The 20143-nt window shown below is 36.0% G+C and overlaps 4 protein-coding genes across 7 annotated transcripts in view; 2 read left to right on the top strand and 2 right to left on the bottom strand.

Annotated features, from left to right (window-relative positions):
• Nucleotides 1–20143, top strand: part of LOC139982748 (proline rich transmembrane protein 1B-like) — a 186663-nt gene that overhangs the window by 124017 nt on the left and 42503 nt on the right. The window lies entirely within an intron of this gene.
• The window catches only part of LOC139982743 (angiopoietin-1 receptor-like), a 172542-nt gene that overhangs the window by 12301 nt on the left and 140098 nt on the right, over nucleotides 1–20143 (bottom strand). The gene's annotated exons all lie outside the window — the stretch shown is intronic.
• LOC139982751 (uncharacterized) lies at nucleotides 1455–9528 on the top strand. Its single transcript, XM_071995832.1, has 4 exons — nucleotides 1455–1745; nucleotides 5492–5682; nucleotides 6913–7065; nucleotides 7890–9528. Exons 1-4 carry the CDS (start codon nucleotides 1739–1741, stop codon nucleotides 8028–8030), a joined length of 492 nt encoding a protein of 163 aa, XP_071851933.1. The 5' UTR covers nucleotides 1455–1738; the 3' UTR covers nucleotides 8031–9528.
• LOC139982757 (proline-rich transmembrane protein 1-like) overlaps nucleotides 19557–20143 on the bottom strand; it is a 56552-nt gene continuing 55965 nt past the window's right edge. For both annotated transcript variants that reach the window (XM_071995843.1, XM_071995842.1), the window contains exon 4: nucleotides 19557–20108. In XM_071995843.1, coding sequence (XP_071851944.1) covers nucleotides 19965–20108 — 144 coding nt within the window. In that variant the 3' untranslated portion in view covers nucleotides 19557–19964. The remainder of the gene's footprint in view (nucleotides 20109–20143) is intronic.

Raw genomic sequence — 20143 nt, forward strand, 5'->3', positions numbered from 1 at the left:
AGTAGAGAGAAGTCAATATTCTTACACACTCTGTGAAATAAACAGTCAAAACTTCCTTTCCCCGAAGTTCCAGGAATGTTTTAATGTTTGCTTGCACCTACTGTGTTGGCGGCAATTATGTAACGAAGGCGCTTCAAAAATAACGTCAGCGAATCACACCGTAAGATAAACAATTCCCCTTTCTGCATATGAATTGTACAAATGCACTCGGAGGGCGTTCGGAACTTGGAGCGAAATGCCGGAGTGCCAAGTATGGTTACGTGGGGCAGAAGCACCAGGCTAGCCCCTCCGTCGCAGAACTGTTACTAGTGTTAGCAGTACTAGAATCATAGTAATTGCCAGTTTCTGCCACAGATGTGATATGTTTAGCTCTAGGTCTCGTTGTCTCAGTTCCTCTACTGTGTATTCAGGCTAGATTTGATTGCAGCTAAGTCCAAATGCATCCATATTCTCTCTTTTGCAAATCTTTCCGAGCCCGGAAAGCGTTTGGGAAGTATAATTTGACTACACATTGCCCTAGTTATCGTGAACGGCGCATATAGGAAATGTTTGGCTTAGATGGATTCAATGTAGTGGCTCGCTAACGTCATGAACCGGGCAGGAACTGTCGGAATTCAAACAAATGGCAAATGCCTTGGGTGACAATCAAATCGAACTTTAAGGTTGAGAGAAATGTTTCCAAGCATTCGCATTGCTTCTGTCGAAAAGATCGTACTGCAAAACAGTAATCTCTATGCAGAAAAGGCAAGGTTTTACTTCTCCTTTAAGTAATGCACAAGTTTCTCAAGCACGCTGTCTTAGCTCTCAAACTTGTTTTGAAATTTAAAAACTTGAGATAATCGCTTCTTGTTAGCTTGTGATGGTTATTTAACAGAAAACAACTATATTGAGGAAAGAAAATTGATTTAGAAATACTATTGATAAAAGAAAGATCTATGTGATATTCATAAAAAATGTAACTTATACCAATTAGTCGATATAAAATCAGAAGTGATTTCTATAACTGCAGCTACATATAAATATATATGTATATATATATATATATATATATATATATATATATATATATATATATATATATATATATATATAGAGTAGGTTGGCGTCTATCTTGGCGCAGAGTGCTCTATGTCCATTGGACAGAGCGGAATATATGTTGATACTAGATGAGACTAGTGGAACACTAGTCTCATCTAGTATCAACATATATATATATATATATATACATATATGTATATATATATATAAATATATATATATATATATATATATATATATATATATATATATGTAGCGGGGGTTGTAGTTATGGGTAAATCGTCATTTAAATATCCATTATACTAATATCATTAATATTAAAAAAAAGATAGGAAGAACGCCATCAATTTTTGTGCTGTTTACCTTACTGTAAATTTCCTCTTTTGCAGTGTTCTTCTTTTTCCTTTTTACTCTGCTCAGTGAACTTTCAAAAGCTGAACAAAACTACTGAGTCAAACATACAACATTATTGATACTTAAGGCAGCCACAATAACGTTTCCTCAAACTGAATATTCAGTTTGAAAAGTGGATATTATCACCAGAGTAGACAAATACATTACCACTATATAGTTTCTTTTCAATCGTACTTTGAAATAACGATAACATACCACGGCTTTATATAGCATTCCTATAACACATTCGAAGCGTAAGCATTCTCACCAGGTGGCAGGTTTTACTAAGCGGAAGACATTATTCATTATGACTGGTAAGTTTGTAAATAAAAAAAGAGATAGTGAATAATTAGAGTTAGAGTTAACATTATTATAAATTTGAACTCCTTTATGAATACAATATCGCAATACGTGTTCATAATAGCTGAAGAAACCAAGTGTACTTACATACGTACGATACATAATTCATGCCACGTAATATTTCAATATGGTATATTACACACAATGGCGCACAAGATTACAATGCCGATGAAATATGACAATGACAACGATCATGTCAATGACGTCTACGATGACGATGACGGTGACAATGACGATGACGATGACTATAATGAATATTTTAAAATGTAAATTGTAATGCACATGGATGGCTTGCAGACCACTCATATCAAGCAGTAATGTCACACTTTATTGTACAAAGGAGGATGCTAACATTATTGCCTTTACTTGAATTGTTATGTGTTTGTATGTTGTATTAGGTATGGCTTAACTTCAGTGTATTTGTATGTATAGTTTAACTAGTATATATGTATGTATGGTTTAACTACAGTGTATTTGTAGGTATGGCATTAATACAGTGTTCTAGTATGTATGGCTTAACTACAGTGTATGTGTAGGTATGGCTTAACTACTGTGTAATTGTATTCGATAATTGTGAAACATATCGAGGTCATTAAAGAGCATGTCACTTTACTTTCAACATTCAATATTTTAGCAGTGGCGTAGGAAGGTACTTTTGAGTTGGGGGGGGGGGGGGCTGAAGACTGATGGCCGGCCTGGGGGAGTGGTCTAAGGGGAGGGGGTGTCCCCTTCACCTTTGGAATTTTTTTGCATTTCCGGGTGGCCTCAGATGCAATTTGGTGCAATATAGCACACTTCAACACCCACTCCATTTTGTAAATAATTTTGCATTTTCACCTGGCCTTAGATGCAATTTGGTGCTCCAAATGAGATTTTTTTTTTTCCGCCAAAAAGTTCTAAGCACCAAGGGCAGTTAGTTACTTACTGATGATTATCCACAACCGCACAAACAAGTCATCACCATGTTGAGAATAAGATTGGAAAAAATCATGACAGATTATTTTAATTGTTGAGTGTTATATTAGACTCGATCACTCCCTGATATACAGGATATAAAAATGAAAAAGGGGTTTTCTGAATTGCCAAGCGGGGGTGGGGGCGGAATGATACTTCCGCCCACCCACCGATATTTTTCACTGGGGGCTGGCGCCCCCCCCCCAGCCTCCCGGTTCCTACGCCCTTGTATTTTAGTATATAGTAGGTACTGCCATAATTAATAAATGCGTATGATTAAATTTACCCTTAAAACCGTTAGGTCTATATTGCAATATCTTGTGCTAATCATATATAGGTACGATTAAAGACTCCGTCAATGCAATCGTTTGAAACAGTTTTCATTTATGGTGGCACACCCCAGACGCCCTTGTTATCTGGCCAATTAATTCAGAAATACAATCCTATCGTTATTTCAGTCAAGAAACATAACCTCTCTTCTGCCTCCACAACTGACTGTTTCGTTCGAACATTTGACGTCAATTATCCACCTTAGAAGCGAACGTATCATTATAATATTAATGAATTCTCGTTGATTAACATAAGTTTATAACCGTTGTAGTGACAGCATGTCAGCCTAGTTCAAAACAATCAACTTGAAAATATTGATGATAACAGTATGTGTGCGAATGTACATTGAGACGTTATTCACATTCCTCTCTTGCTTTTGGTTACAAAATAAGCTTGATAATTTGACCGACAGTTTGTGGAAGTAGCATATGCCTTTAAGGTTCGCGTTTGTCCGAGAAAAACGGTCGCAACTTTTTGGGGGAAAATTTCTGTTGTAACAATCATGACCATGGTAACTTGGCTTTTGCATGTTTTATTGATTGATTTTACACTAAAAAATCATTCTGTAAGATTATCAATGCATAGCCCACTCTTCTCACTTATTCGTAATGTAGGAATGGCTCATTAAATGAATGATTATTATAATTAAACGTTCAAAGATATATTAACATGAACGCTTGGCTAAACAGTACAGTGCACTATATTGACATGTAGTTAACGCAGTACTGTGCGCGTTTCACGTTGGCCGTTGCCAAATCACATACACATACATTTTGAAACGTAACAAATTATATACTAAACGGGGTGGGTGTGGTAGGCTAAAGAACAATAGTTAAAAGTATTGGCATTATCATACTACCGAGCCTAGCCTAGGAGTTGGAGGACAGCGTTACAAATTACAGATAGACTATACTTTAATATTGAAAAACGGTGGAATGATTATTGCAAAAATATTCAAGGTAAGTTAGTTTTTGAGTGAATTTTGAGTCGCATTTTTGGTCGTAACAATAAGTAACACTGCATTTAGTTTTAAGACGGAACCATATTTTTGGTCGTCAGTATATAATCTCCGGTCGTGAAGAAAATACCGATTTCGGCGTAAAACGTTTACCTTGTATGCCGGAAATTAAGAAAAAGGATTGAATTAGTTCCTCTTTTAAACCCTAGAATTGAAAAAAAAGAGTTATATCTGAAGGTTTTCTTTTCATGGCATAGTTATACAAAGTAAACCACTTCCTTATAATTCTGAACAAGACATTCAATGCACCATTAACACGCCTTTTGAATTGATTCTATATATGCAACCTTATTTACATATCGTGCTCATTGTTTGAGAAGTTGGCTTGCATGACAGTGATGTATATGAAATGTGTACAAAGCACGCGCACAATGAATTTTTTTCTGAAGTGTATTTAATAAACCCCACACTATATACAGTGAAAGCAAGGCAAATCAAACATTTGGTTTAAAATGGCACTGTAGGCCTATTGGGTTTTAACATATTTGGACTTTGTCACATTAGCATTGAAAGCATGCAGGTCAACAAAAATTCGTGTTGGTTATTTGTATTTGTATTTTCCCTCCAGTATACGTATAAAATTTATAGAGAGGAGTCATAAAATACCTCAACAAGAAGAATAACTAGTATAAAAAGTGATTTTATTTTAAGATGATAGGATATCATATCAAATACGTTTACACATACAAAAGTTAATACATAAAATGATATAACAAACAGACTTCAACAAACAGTCCAAGCATTAACTAGTATAAAAGGGAAAAATGTTAAGATGATAGGTTATAATATAAAATACATCTACACATACAAAAGTTAATACATAAAACGATATAAGAAACAGACTACAACAAAAATTCTAAGTGCTTGGATGGAATGTATAAAGCAGCATCGTACATAAATGAGTTACTGTAAACTTACGTTTGGTATTTTGTGGGGATTTCTTAGATTTCTGCTCAATTTGTGCAGGATACTTTTTAGTTCAGTATATAGAGGGTGATTCTAATACTGTAATGAATCTTATTTGCCATTCTTGTAAACTCAGTTCTTGCAGCAGCATTTACTTTTTCTAAAAGTATATCTAAATTAAATATAGCTGATGTGTATTTCAGAAACTTCCTTCTTCTTTCTTTGCTTTCTTACAATATAAAATGGTACCAGACAGGCACTGCATAGATCACATGTGCCAGGGTAGAATAAATAGTATCGGAAACATTTTCGTTAGCATTGTGGTTAAAGAGAGACACAACGTAAGCGACACTAGATATAATATACTTTTTTCATACTTTGATACATTGCAAGAAAAGGTCAAACTGTCGTCGCTGTATACTCCCAGTTCTAGGAGTAATAGGTTAACAAATGCACGAAACAATGTTATCCACTCAACATTAAATATTCCAGATCAACAGCCTCCTCCATATGATAGCAAGTCGGGAATTCCTCCTCAACAAGGTTACCCGCCTCAACAAGGTTACCCGCCTCAACAAGGTTACCCACCTCAACAAGGTTACCCGCCTCAACAAGGTTACCCGCCTCAACAAGGTTACCCGCCTCAACAAGGTTATCCGCCTCAGCAACAACAAGTTACAGTGGTACGTATAAGACTGATATTAACTATGGAGAAAATGTAGTTAGGGCTACAAGCAATGATAATATTATTTCTTTTTTAATTGTATCTCTCAAAGGAATATTCAGAGGCAGATGTTCTAACGTTTGTTATTAGCAATATTGTCAAACATTATCACAGCATATTTCCAATCCATATCTCAATATATCGACCCATTTATTTTATTATACAAAACTAATTATTTCCACAGCTTTATAAGTACGCTGAAAACCTCAGGACTTGTTTTAATAGAGTCTTTCAAAGTTCTGTACCAACTTTTCAAGCATTCGTAATTATCAAAGGAAACAACGGAGAGCCAAACGATTCGTACAATCGAAACCTGAAATGAGATGTCAATGTTATTGTAGAATACCAACTTTAGCGTATTATATATCCATTAGGAGTTTCACATAGGCGTGTCATCAATTGGCATGTCGAAGACAGGAAAGAGAAAGAGATAGTTTGAAACCTATAGGCGCCATACCTTTTAACATATAGCCGTGATAGTCTACTTAAAGTGATGAAATACTTTTAATACTATAAGGACAATACATTTGAACATTTATGTTAGATACGTTGAAAATATTCCCGCATATGTTGTAACATATAGGCATGCTACTGTTACGATACTCTTGAATATATATAAATACATTTAGATTTATGTCTTTTCTTCTCCTTCGCTGTCTTCGGCATGTTAGTTTCAAATATGACTCGCTAATAATTACGTAAGTCACCATACTTCTATTATAATATTAAATGCTGATATTTATGTAGACATTCCTACACATATTTGAAATCTCAATACTGTTTTCCACAATCATGGAATATTTGGCTCTCCTTTATAAAACAACAACAACGGGATTATCACCTATGTAATGTTATATACTTTGAGTTATTATAGTCCTGAGCTCACTAAGGTTATAAATATTTCTCCGTTTGATTGGCATTTTCTTACTCCATACCAGCAGATCACGGGTGAGTGCAGGATTGAACATGGAGGAATGTGGCCATGGTGTCGTTTATATCGAGCTGGAATGTGGGGAAGTGTGTGTGCGTGCCCAATACTACTCAATAGTGGTTACTTATGACATCATAACACTGTTACATACATAATAGTGTTATGATAAACTAATGGCCGATAGTACCCCGATATGATTTGTTACATGTATAGTTTGTTATGCAAAGTAGCTAATCTTGCTATATTTCCCGTGTATAGATCAACACTGTCGCTGCCGCCACACAGCCTGCTCCTGTTACAATTGTTCGTACAACCCAGGTACAACCTAATGACTACTTGGTACTTGCCATTCTGGTCACCATTTGCTGTTTCTTACCTACTGGTATCGTAGCTATTGTATTTGCAGCTAAAGTAAGTATTTTATGAGGATCATTGTCACCCTAGCATATTCCTGGCTAGTACAGAATGATCAGATTTGTAACCCTTTGTTTGGTTTCCTACATTCAATATCTTCAGTGCTGCACATAAATATGCTAGAACAAATGGTCATCATGAGAATGTATTGAGAGGTCAGACCCTCTCATCCTCCACCGTCCCAAACCCCTCACCGAACACCCTCCCCCACCAAAAAATTAAAACTTGCGTAAAACTTTACAAGCTAATTAAAGTTTGACTCAGCAGGCCTATTGGAGAACTTTATAGCAGTCTCTTGTTAATTGTGCATAACTCTTTATTACCAGTTCAATAGTACTATAATCCCATATAATCCCGTTTATATTAATCCGCCGGCGAATAGTTTAGTGTCATCATTTTAATTTTGAAAAAAAAACTTGCAAATTGGACCCCATTTCCCAGTCTGATATTTTTCTTTGCATAGTGAAAGTAGTGCACATAGTCAATGATGTCACATTTATAAGGGTGGGTGAGTAAGGCGAGGGGTATGGGTAGGGGTATTGGGCAGAGAAGGTTGGTCCACGCAGGAGCATAGCCTACCTTCGTACTAGAGAGAGAAAAAAATGTCCCATTTTTATAGAGTCATGGACTTTAAGTTTTATTATAATATTGATACATGAGTTTTCATTTTTCAAAATGTTGTTATGAAGTTACATTACAGTACGTGTGGGTATAGGCATACGCAGGTATATCACATATCAGTGACAGAAAAGCTTTAACAGTCTTGTTTTTCAAATGATAAAATGTCTATTTATATCTTTCCATGTTTATTTCTTGTCAAGGTGAGAAGCCTTTTCAGTAGTGGTGACATACAAGGTGCCGCGCAAGCCTCTGCAAGCGCTAAGTTGTGGTCGATGATCTCCCTTGGTATCGGTATTGTTTGGATGGTTGTTGTCTCAATACTTCAAATTGCAGTTTCATAGAGACGTATGGAAAGACAAAGAATATCTCATTATTCTCTCTTTTTTCTCTCTCTTTCTCTTTTCATTTTTTTGTAAACTATACTACTCAGATGGCACACCGAATGAATAAAGTAAACTTCAAAATAATTTTGTTGATTAAAAATAGTTAGACTGAATGAGAACCAGGTTATATTTTGATGATCTTTTCAAATATCGATATTTCTATTATTTGGTGTCAATGATTTTTTTTTTATCATTATAACTGAGTATCCTTAGATTATACAGTCATCGGTCTAAACTCCTTTGATCAACTCTATACACATGGCTCCTGCAAGGTACAACATAATATTACTCTATTTTCGAACACGATGTCTTCCAGAATCCCCTACAAATATGTACGCAACCATGTACTTCATTCTAACGACTTCCCTATGTACAGTATACCCTAAGTCATTGCCCCATAAACCGCTATCATTTCATATTCATAACTTGAGAACATAGACAGACGCACACCATTCTAATAATTTGTATATGGCTGAAGTCATCGAATGCCCTTTGCACTGTGATTATGTACTGAAGTGTTCTGTGGTTGGTCTGGAAACAGCGTTCAAAATGATTTGGTCTATACTAATTGTATACTTCAAGTTTATTTGGTATTGTACTTCTCTTTTTTACTGAATAATGTGGTTGCCTTTGTATTTCTCAAACTTTTTATCATTACAGCGTTTTCTGTATCGTATGAGTGGATTTTTTTTTTGCTCTTTGTTGTTCATATGACGAAAATCAATATAGAAAGAAAAAAAGTCATTTGTACTTGAAGGTAGAGAAAGGTAATGGAAATAAGATTTTAAGTTTTCTCATATCAACATCAGCTAAATTGAAAAATTTGGCAATTTAAACCAAGGAAACCAATACATTTCTCAAATACATTCCAACATATTTCTTTGAAATACATATTTTTGTACAGAAAAATGATGTTATAATAATCCATGCTACCTTTCCTAATGGGAGTCCCTTTATTTTTTTACCATTGAAATATATTAATGTAAATATTTGTCTGTGTCAATGTTTATGTAGAACAGACGATACTGAAACCATCGAACAGGAACGTCAATAGAACAACAACAATTAAAAGAATAATGCAGTCAACATTCAACATTTTACATCATGGATAACACGATGGCTGGAGTAAACGATCGTAGATAGATTCACTTTCGAAAACCGAGCCAAAAAATAGAAATAGTTAAAACTATTAACAGAATTACAAAGGTTTGTAAGAAATTTGATTAAAGACCAATATCCAAGATGACTAAATTGGATTAACTAAGTCATAAAATTCCAGAAAGTGAATAATAATTACAGAGATTTTCTTAATAGATTTCTCTCCACAAGTAGAAAGTGACCATTAGGGTTAAATATATCGTTAACAAATATGACATCATTTTGCATTCAATGTCGATAATTACATTGGTTAAACCGTGGTGTGGTTTTTTTCATAATAAATGACATAGGAGTAAGGTGTCGAGTTTATTGGTAATTTATCCGTTTTCATATATTATTTTGTACATTGTGATGTATAGCTGCATTTTTCTATTTTGTTAAAGTTTTGTATTACAGCGTTTTCTGAGAAGTAATGAGGGAGTCGGTTAAAAAAGAGGTTAAAATCGTTATAAGCCAACCTTGTATGCTAATCGTGTATGCATACCATTTAACTCAGTTGATGTCTGTCAGTTCCGTACTGTCGCGAATGTAACTTTCAGTTTTGCTTTCTTCATTAAGACTACCGACGCTCGCTCTCACCGACCTACTAAAATCAAGTAAGAAGGTACATATTAAAACAAGCACATAAATAATCAATATTGTAATTTTTCATCTCAGCAATAATTACTAATTGAGTTTGTGACATTTATTCATTCCTCTAACCTGCCATGATAGAAACATTTATTGAGTCAAGCTAAGTTTCTGCATAGAATTACCACAGCCGACACGTCTATTACAAACAGGATGCAGATCTGTTACATTGGATAATGCATATATTTCGTTCATCTAATATTCTTTTCTGGTAGCCTATATATATATATATATATATATATATATATATATATATATATATATATATATATATATATATATATATATATATATATATATATATATATACATATATATATATATATATAATATATATATATATATTACAGTTTCAAAACGCACACAGAGACCCACATTTACCCACGAAAACATGCAGACACACATTGAAAGAGGCTCGCATACGGTAGTTTATATACTGCCGTGATCCCTCTATTGCAACATTACGTGAAAACGCTTGGAAATCCCCCGACGGGTTCCCTATCTCCATCTGTGTTTGTTTTGTGTTCTTTTGTAATGAATAGTAAATAGATTCAATACAAATAACAACAACAAAGCATACAACCAAATCGACTGACGGTCATGCAGCTTGCAGTCATGCAGGTGTCGCACAACAATTAATTGCTCACAATTGACTTACACACTAAACGGCGGCTCGGGCTTATTACAGCACATTCAACTTTTGCCACCATGACCGTTTTGATTTTTAGCTAGAAATGTTCAAAGTTTAGCATCATGCTCTCCAACCCATCTGCCAGCTGTCTCTGCGGAATCTTCTCGTTTTACCACCAAAACTTTTAAATCACCTTCAATCCTCCATTTTTAATACCATCAGTAGTTTATGTCATCCTCTTCAACATCCAAGCAGATAAAGAATTAATGATGAATCAGAAAATGCCCCCCCCCCCATAGATCCAATACAGCAGGTCACTTGAGGGTTATTTTCCGATAAATGGTTAACCTCTCAGGTGGACGTGCACTACTCTAATTGTGGTGTGACACCTATATTATCGGTGACTGTGTATGGTACCCCCAGTCTTATTCTAGGAATTCCTATACTAACCCAAATTCAACAGACATAATTTATGTTTGCATTCTGTCTTCCTCTAAGACCTGGCATGGGCTCATTCTAGGCTCTCATGACTCAATGTTGAGCAGAGTATGCCATATATGTGTGTAATAATAAATCGTCTTTTCAAAGTGTAACTGGAAAGATATTGCACTGAATTTGCTTATCACTTTGAATGCATAATTGACTTCCTTTAAGTTGACATGACTCTTTGTCAATTAGTGGTCATACATAACACTCAGGCTTTGCATGCAGGTCCGAGCAGAAGGGGTTTACACTGCAAGCCTGTGAAAGGAACACTGAAACGGAACAGGACATTTACAAATTGATATTTGTTAAAGAATAAGTGGAGAAATCAAGAGTCTACCAAGTATGACATGCTATCTGCAAATGCATGCCCCTCCTTCGCCCCACCCTCTCCCTTTCCCCACCCACCTCATATGTGCATAACAAGCATTAGAACATTTTTTTAGCTGCTGATATCAAAATAGAGGGAACCCTCTATTCAAGCCTATTGAAAAAAATATTATTGCAGCCTCCTTCATAATTGAATGTATCACGACTAAAACAGCACAGATTAAAAACCTGATGTTCACTATAAAGTGTTTAACATGCCAAATAGCCTCATCTGGATCAAGTTTGGACACCCTGTACTATGACTAAATATAGGATTTAGCGATTTAAAGTAGGAAATATCACACTTGACAATTCGCTGAGGAAACCGGTAATGTATTAATTAATAACACTGACATGCCAGCATTTCTCCAGCAGAGCAGGGAAATAATGGTATACCACCTGACAAGACCCACAGGAAGAAGTTCTTATATACTCTGCATATAGCATGTCAAGCGATGTCATACCGGCTTCCCACAACGTTGTGTGTTAAACGTCAATAACGTACACAACAAATACATCCCGCACAGTAAGTCCCGGGTTAAGCTGTATAAGTCATACTACTACCTGCATGCTCACCTGTGTCATATTTATTGAGACTGTTTAGTGTGTCTTTTAGGGAGAAAGGAACTGATATGTAAAGTTCGACAGTTTTACTAATTTAATATTCAAAAGTGATGAGTTGGACAATATATATATATATATATATATATATATATATATATATATATATATATATATATATATATATATATATATATATATATATATATATATATATATATATATATATATATATATATATATATATATACATAGTAGGTTAGTTTAAAAGTGACAACAATGGGGTCTAGTAATGTTTTACTTGACTTAAAAATCGTAAAGGTCATATAACAGCTATTTGGCTTGAGGTTTAATCATAGGAGTGTATGTGAGGACGTTAGTTTTTATATGTTGCATTCAAACAGTTTCGAGCAGATGCGTTCCTGTGTCGCACGTTTCCAAATCCAAGTAAAACACTGGTTTGTGAACCATGATTGGTTTATGTTTGAAATCAGATTATGATATTACGAAAATTGTATTTCTTTACCGTCTACTTTTCACTTAATTTAAGTATGAGTTGCAACACTGATAATGGTTATCAGACCAGTTGTAAAAGCTGGTGCCTAACCTTTTGGTTTCGATGATAATAATAACCTTTGCTTTCATGGTGGCGTATGTGCGTTTGTGACGCCCAGCTTATAAACATTATATCTGAAGAAGGGAACGCCGGACCAATTTCAAATAGTGTGTAGGAGAACCACATTGAGTACAAGAAACCCACTGTTTTTTTGTGGAGATCATTTGGGGTTAACAAATGTCAAATTGAGAAATCCTTGTAAACATGATACCTCGAGAAAGTATGCTTGAGCAGATCTCATATGTTATGTGTATATGAACCACATTGATAAAAGAAGCCCATGGGTTTTCTATGAGGTCAAAGTCATTTGGTGTCATTAGATGTCAAATATTGCAAATGTTGCAATATATATTTATATATATATATATATATATATATATTTATATAGTTATATATATATATATATATATATTTATATAGTTATATATATATATATATCTATATCTATATCTATATATATATATATATATATATATATATATATATATATATATATATATATATATATATATATATATATATATATATATATATACCTGGCTCTTTGGGGGTTCGGGGTGGGGTGGGGGAAGAGAATGCACATGAAGCTCAAACGTTATCAGTTGTTCTCTAGTGCAGAGGTCGGCATAGATGTGAGACAGAGAAATCCAATTTCTGTGGGATTTATTTCACAACCCTGGTGGGGCTCCACAAGTTGTAGGATCTTGAGATAGCCTATTCTTCTTTCGTAGCGACTAATAAGCACAAAAACACATGGCACGTGCCAGAAAGAGAGACCTAATTTCTATGGAAGGTATTCCAAGCACGGAAACTGCATTGCTTTCAGACAGTGTTCTTACAAACTATAATTATAAACGTCAACACAGTCATTATGACTGTCGGAAGCTATTTGGGATTGGTACGGCAGATCAGAGTGTGGCCATCTATCATAATTATCGGGGGGACGTTTGGTAGTTCAGACTACGCTACGCGCCACCATGGTTGGCGCGTAGCGTAATGGAGAACATTTTGAAAAAAATGTCTCCCAGATTGCAGGAAATGGCACTTCCCGAGCTTGAAAACAAGACCCCTGCCACCCGACTAATCTTCTGAAACACATTTTGAAGTATGTTTCATTTTTTTTTTTTTTTGCGCCGTGAAGTACCGGCTCCTACGCCCCTGCATACCTTCCAGAGAGGAACTCAATTTAGTTGAAAAGTTTCGTTTCATTTCGTTTACTTCTGCCATTGAGTTACAATGCTATGCGATTGTTAGTACATAGTTATATTAGCAGTGAGGCAGCGGGACCAGAAGTAAGATAACTAAATGTCTTTCAAGGAAACTGTGCAGGGACTGATGAAGGTACAGGGACGAGATCACCGACGTATACATAAATATCTGGACCGAGTATGTCAATAAAGGGACGCGCACATAAACGTACCAACCATGGTCGGTCATGTGACGTGCTCCTTAGTAGCACTCAACACTTATAGTACTTCATAAATATATATTCTACAAAAAAAATATTATCATGATCTCATAACTACCAAGTTCCAGGTGAATCTATGCGAACAACGGAATCTAGCAGAGTAGTATATTGTTTCAATGTTAACCGCAATTTTAGTTCCAAAAATTCCATTTTGAGATATTTTCTTTCAAATAAATGAACTGCAACTGGAACGCACGTAGCTTATCAGGACTGTACACAATGTGCATAGATACGAGGCAGACGACATGATCCGTGGTTCCTTGCAACTCAAGTCTTCTTCAGCCTTTTATGAGACAGAAAGTTAATCTTAACGTTATTTTCATCCAAAACTAAGCAACTATTCTCAATTCTACTACAGTGACCCGTTTAAGAAGCGTTCTGTTGTCTACGTAACGCTTAAATATCATTTCGAGCTGACGAAGGGTTAAATAATATATTAGTTGCACCTGGGAGCACATCACATGACCTTACATGGTTGGTACGTTTTCTTAGTTCCAGATCGTATTAAAATTCGATGGACGAGATCTCCGGAAGGTGTAGCATTTCGTTAGCCTAATATTACACAAAACTGGGAAATTTTATGACAGGGAATGGGGAGCTGCGGATCTCCCCACCCCACCCCCACCCCCACCATCCAACACCCCCACCACACCCTCCAACACCCCACCCCACCCTCCAACCCCCTCTTCCAATATTCTCAGTTGCTGCCAGCAAAACAAACAACCACGCTGACTGTTATATTTATTATTACGTTGATTTTAAATGGCATAGGTCACGGTGACGTGTAAAATAAACCAAGCTACAGAAGGTCACAAGGTCATCATATTGTTGTACTCTGTTAAAAGATCAAGCCTGGTATAACATATAACACCTGATTGTCTATATACCTACTGTGTTGATATATGCCGCTAACGCATGCTAGACGGAACGCTTAGCTTATTCTATTCTCCATATAAGATACATGTCCTCGTGTATAGCTAAATTGCTCGAGTACGCAGCTTTTTTAGCTTTAATGTCTGTTTGGGGCTGGAATAAGTTTCAATAATAGAAGCATTCCTATCCATTTTTTATTCAATTACGCCATTGTTGAAGCTCTGCTGTACTACCACGTAAGTCGTAACGAGACAACTTACAATGTGAACAATATTAACAAACGAAAGACGAATAAAAACAGCAATGTACAAATTCAAAGGAAACTGGCAAGCCAGGCGTTTTGGTAATCGATATAACTTTATTGTCACTCAAGTAGGCCTACCTTCACTAAACCTGTAAAAACCCAAGACATATTTACTATTGTCCTCATATTTACACTTGTCAGTGAACATCTCCGAAGAATCTTGAACAAATTTGAACAACAGGTTGTAACGACTTTGAGTAAACATTAGTTTCAGCAGCCAACAAGCACGCTGTCGTTCATCATCTGTCAGTACTTGCCTGATTCTTGTTTTATGGTCTTCTTATTTTGAGTGATATGAATGATAATAAAAAATTAATACTCTAAATGTATTTGCATGGAGCTCTTCTATCTCCATGGTATTAAAATTTTATACTACAGTACATAACGTAAAATTGCTCTCTAACACGTTATACCCAGACCTATCCATGTATAGCCTACGTACATGCCACAACAATCCAACACAGTAGCGGCTTCGTACCACCTGACAACGGTGTCACGCATTTTAGCGATTTGAAGGTCACTCGATCGCGCCATCTTTTTACACCCAAAACAATGACTCATGCAAAGGTTTGGACGAAATCCAGATATTATCGTCGAATCTTTTCAAATGTTCACATATAGAAACATTAGAAGCACCATATTTACTCTCGAGTTTTGAGAGAGTAGAATATACTAGTTAACTGAATAACAAATTACGGATATTTAGCCGTGCTTACACAGCTGTTCTAAAGTGGTGGAAACAAATATCCTGGCATGCATGTTGTCAAATGTTGTACAATCCAACGTAAGGCTCTTAACTAGTTACAAATGGTATACGAAGTCTAACCGTTTTTATTGTTAACATGCTTAAATTGAGTAGACCTAAATATAGACGAAACGGCTTTACAGAAATATTTGGTCCCCAGGGCCATGACGCTGAGCCGGGTACTCTTAGATTGAGGGGCAACAACAGTTTATGGAAGAGACACCAATAACAGGAGGGGCACAATACTCATGTCCTGTTACTTATGAAATTTTCGTACACATGATGGTGGAACGGATTAGGGGAAAGGTGTGGGGAAACAGTAGTCTGGACAGGGAAGAGGACATACCACCTAGGCCCCCAACCTGGCTATGTGACTGCATGGGAGGGGTGAAAACATTCATATGGAGCCATACAGTCACCTAAGGCAAGTGCTCAGTGAATAATAAAGACTGACAAACACTGCAAAGTAATGTTGAGGTCAACCTTTTGAAGGCTATTTAAATCAACAAATGTTAAAGCTAAGTGAAACATCTTCGAAAAATTGCTTCCTTTTTAATTGAAAGGTACCTAAAAGTAATGAAACAACCATAACAAGGTGATGGTACAGGTGGTTGGAAAATATGTCAAACCCCACTTTTGTTCCATATCACATCTGCAAAACGGTTTTGGACAGAATTTCCCAAAATATAATTCCACTGTACTTTCTGACTATTTTAAATGGACTTATCAGATTGGCTGAGAGGAGACAGGTGTAAACATACAACATAGAACTTAAAATGGAAGAAGAACAATATAACTTCGAAAAGAATCTAAATTAGGCCTATATAGTTTAACTTATCGAGCAGCAACAAACTGTTTCGTGGAACCAAGTTTAATTTCATAAAAATATGTTCAAGATTCCCTTTCGCTTTCCATTCCGTTTACATGTTTCCTTCGAAGTCGCTCACAATTCTTTGCATTTATTTAATTTTAAGAATTCTTTACAATCCGAAAAATTAATTGGGCACTTCATTGCCTAACGTTGAGAATTAACGTAAAATATTAGCTTAGGTCGACGCTTTTGCGTGAGCTGTTTGTTCAATATGCTGCAAGCGACAAGCCGGAAGTAGCTTAATTCTATGTGGAGTATTTTTTTAAATTAAGTTTGCATTGAGTTTGTGTATGAATTACGTACAAATCTACGGTTGAAAGGTTCATTGGGCTGTCTGTTATCAGTTCAACTGTTGACCTTTGTACAATTATACTCGTTCTATTGAATAGCTGGCGCTAGTTATATTTACGCAGAGTTTCATCTATAAGCATGGAGTTGGTAAATCCTAAATCAGGGTGTAACCGGTGGATTTCAACGACGCAGGTACGTGTGTTGCTAGTGTATGGGGTATGGGGGTTCTTAATTCCCCAACAGGTTCGTAAGGGTATGAACCTTTACGGAAGTTCCAGCGGCGGATCCGAGAGTTTATAAAGGAGGGAACATTTGGCCCTGCATGGGAAAGTTTTAGCCCACTCGTTGGAAAAACAAGGTAAAAACGTAGACGTCATTTTGGAGGATCTGTATATATACTGTAACTTAGATCCATAATTAGGTCTAAACGTTATGATTTATGTATAAAGTTGGTTTTTAATCTCCTATACCCTTAAATCTTAGGTCCGGATGAGTGGTCTTATTCTTCCCCGACTGAATTAAGAAAGACATACGCGACTGAACATTCTCTCGACTGGGGATGGAAGCCGGGAACCCCACCCCATGCAACTGGTTCGTTTGACTCCGAGCTGATTATACTGATATATAAAACTGATATATAAAACTGATATATAGATGGATACCTCTCTATATTTAGAACATCAATGGGGTACAAAAAACATTTGAATATTTATCAATTGGGCAACTGAATTATGACTTACTTGTAATCAAATGAAGAAACAATCACTGTCTCACAAATAGTTAAAGTAATGTTTAAGATCAGTAAGATGACAAGAGTGCACAGAATAACAAAACAATACCCAAAAGACGTAGGCCTACACATATTTAGTGTTTAACTCAACGGACAAGCCATGTTTAAATGTACTATATACTTAAAAGAATTGTCTGGTATAGGCCTTAGAAAGTTACCTTCAAAAACGATAAATAATTTTCCAAACATGTTACCAATATATGAGAACGCTAATGTTGCGTTTGGCAAAGAAACGATTTTTTAATCGCTTAGGATGGATATTTCAATTACATTTTGAACAGTTACGAACGTGACGTCATCTTCGAAAATGCAGATTGCGACATAACCCACGCTCCATACAGAAATCACAATAAAAAACTTAATTTTCGTTGAAATTCCTTTTGAATTATATATGGTTTTTTTTAAATCGTTAAGCCGTCATAGATGTTGTGCATCGGTGATTACGTGAAGATAATTTTGAACAGCAGACTCTTCGTTGTTTACATTGCGCTGTTCATCTCAAATGCGAAGAATGTTTGCATGTGTAGGCTACTATAACGTTTACAATCGGCCAGTTCTGCGAAGCCTAAGCTTCTCGGTACTACATTCTGCTCTGACATCGATTCCGTCAAGTCTCATCTGTCGATGTTCCAAATTCTTTTCAAGCTTCCTTTTACTGTAAAGCTAATACGTGAATTTCATTTCAACGAATTCGAAGAACGGTTTAAGAACTGTTGTTTTAGTGTGAGAGTGTATTATGTGCAACGATATGTACGTACCAACTGGGAATGATAGGCTGTATACGTACGTTAGCGATGTGTACGTAATACATAATAGGCAATCCCCTGTGCGTGTACACGCGAGAGTGTAGTTGCTGCGGAAATCAGAGTGCTAACGTCAAGTCGCTCGTTTTGCCTATTTGCCTGCAATACGTCATTCACGAAATTGATGCGTTCTAACAAACAATGCTTTTGGTGAGAAACTAGTGAACTGGTAAATCAGATTTCTACAAGAAGAAAACGTCGAATGGGGACAATTTTTACATGGTTAGAAAGAGAAAAATAAGAACTACAAGGACAATGTATCCAAATCTTCCACCAGACAATTCCTTTAATCTATGCAAGGAAATACCGTCATAGAATATGATCCTTTTACACTGAAGTGAGGTGAAATCTAAAGTGATGGGCTTGACGAAAAGCTCTGAAAATGGGATTTTCCTACAGATAGATTGTCTGTAAGGCAAATCCTGCGAGATTAGACTAATAAAGGATTTAATGATGGGGTTGTAATCGGTCACAAACAGAATGCTGACTTGTAATTTTATAAGTGCCCATAGTTCCATCTGCTAGCCCTTAAAAAATGCCCTGTACGATAAGCTGGTGAGGTTAAATGACGTTCAAGAAATATCCAGTTACATAGATGTTCGTAATCACGTGGGCCGGTGCAAATGAGTTTCAGTCTGTCTGAATTATTGGCAGACTTTAAGTAATATAATTCTTAAGACTACGTGGTTGAAAGCTCTGTAAATGTAAATGCACGTAAATATCAGTAGGCTTATAATAATAAAACTATCCATATTTACCAGTGCATCCAAAGTATTAAGCTTTTGGAGTTTAGACACTTCTGTGGAACACTTTATATTGTCATGGAATGAATAAACAGTTCAAGTTCAAGTTAATTGCGTGTTTCTCAGCGACCGTTTAGCCAGACAAAAAATATCGTCACTGTTTGTGTAATAATGTTATGTAAGTGGAAACACAGATATCACTTCCTGGTCCGATTAACTTTACACTTGGTAGATATGGGCCTAGGTATGAGTTGTAGAGCCTGCATGACGAATGACGTCATATATGGTCTAAGGTCAAACGCCAAAGAACCAAATATCACGTATACTCGTAAGCCAAAATAACTACAGTAACTATAATGACTATACATAACCATCTCAGTCATATACAAATAATCAAAATAAAACTGATCTTGAACTATGAATCAGAGACATGATATACGGAGCAGTTATCTTTTTCTCCCTCAAACCAGATTGGGTCGGTTTGAGAGTTTACTTGCGGTTTGGACATTTCCAAACTTGCCCCCGTCACCCCAGTCTGTTCATGCGGCTTCAAGTTTTAAGTACCCATGGTAATGTTAAGTATAACAGAGATTGTTATCAAGATTAAACCAATAACAAGAGAAATCAAAGACAACTTTTTTGCTTTTGCTGCAGCGTCTTGGGCCCCATCTAGATCCCCACGGTTGAAAAGATCTTTGACCTGAAAAAAAAAATGACAGAGGATAGTAGTGAATG

The sequence above is a fragment of the Apostichopus japonicus genome, chromosome 16, assembly GCF_037975245.1.
Source record: "Apostichopus japonicus isolate 1M-3 chromosome 16, ASM3797524v1, whole genome shotgun sequence".
In the NCBI taxonomy this organism is placed as follows: domain Eukaryota; kingdom Metazoa; phylum Echinodermata; class Holothuroidea; order Aspidochirotida; family Stichopodidae; genus Apostichopus; species Apostichopus japonicus.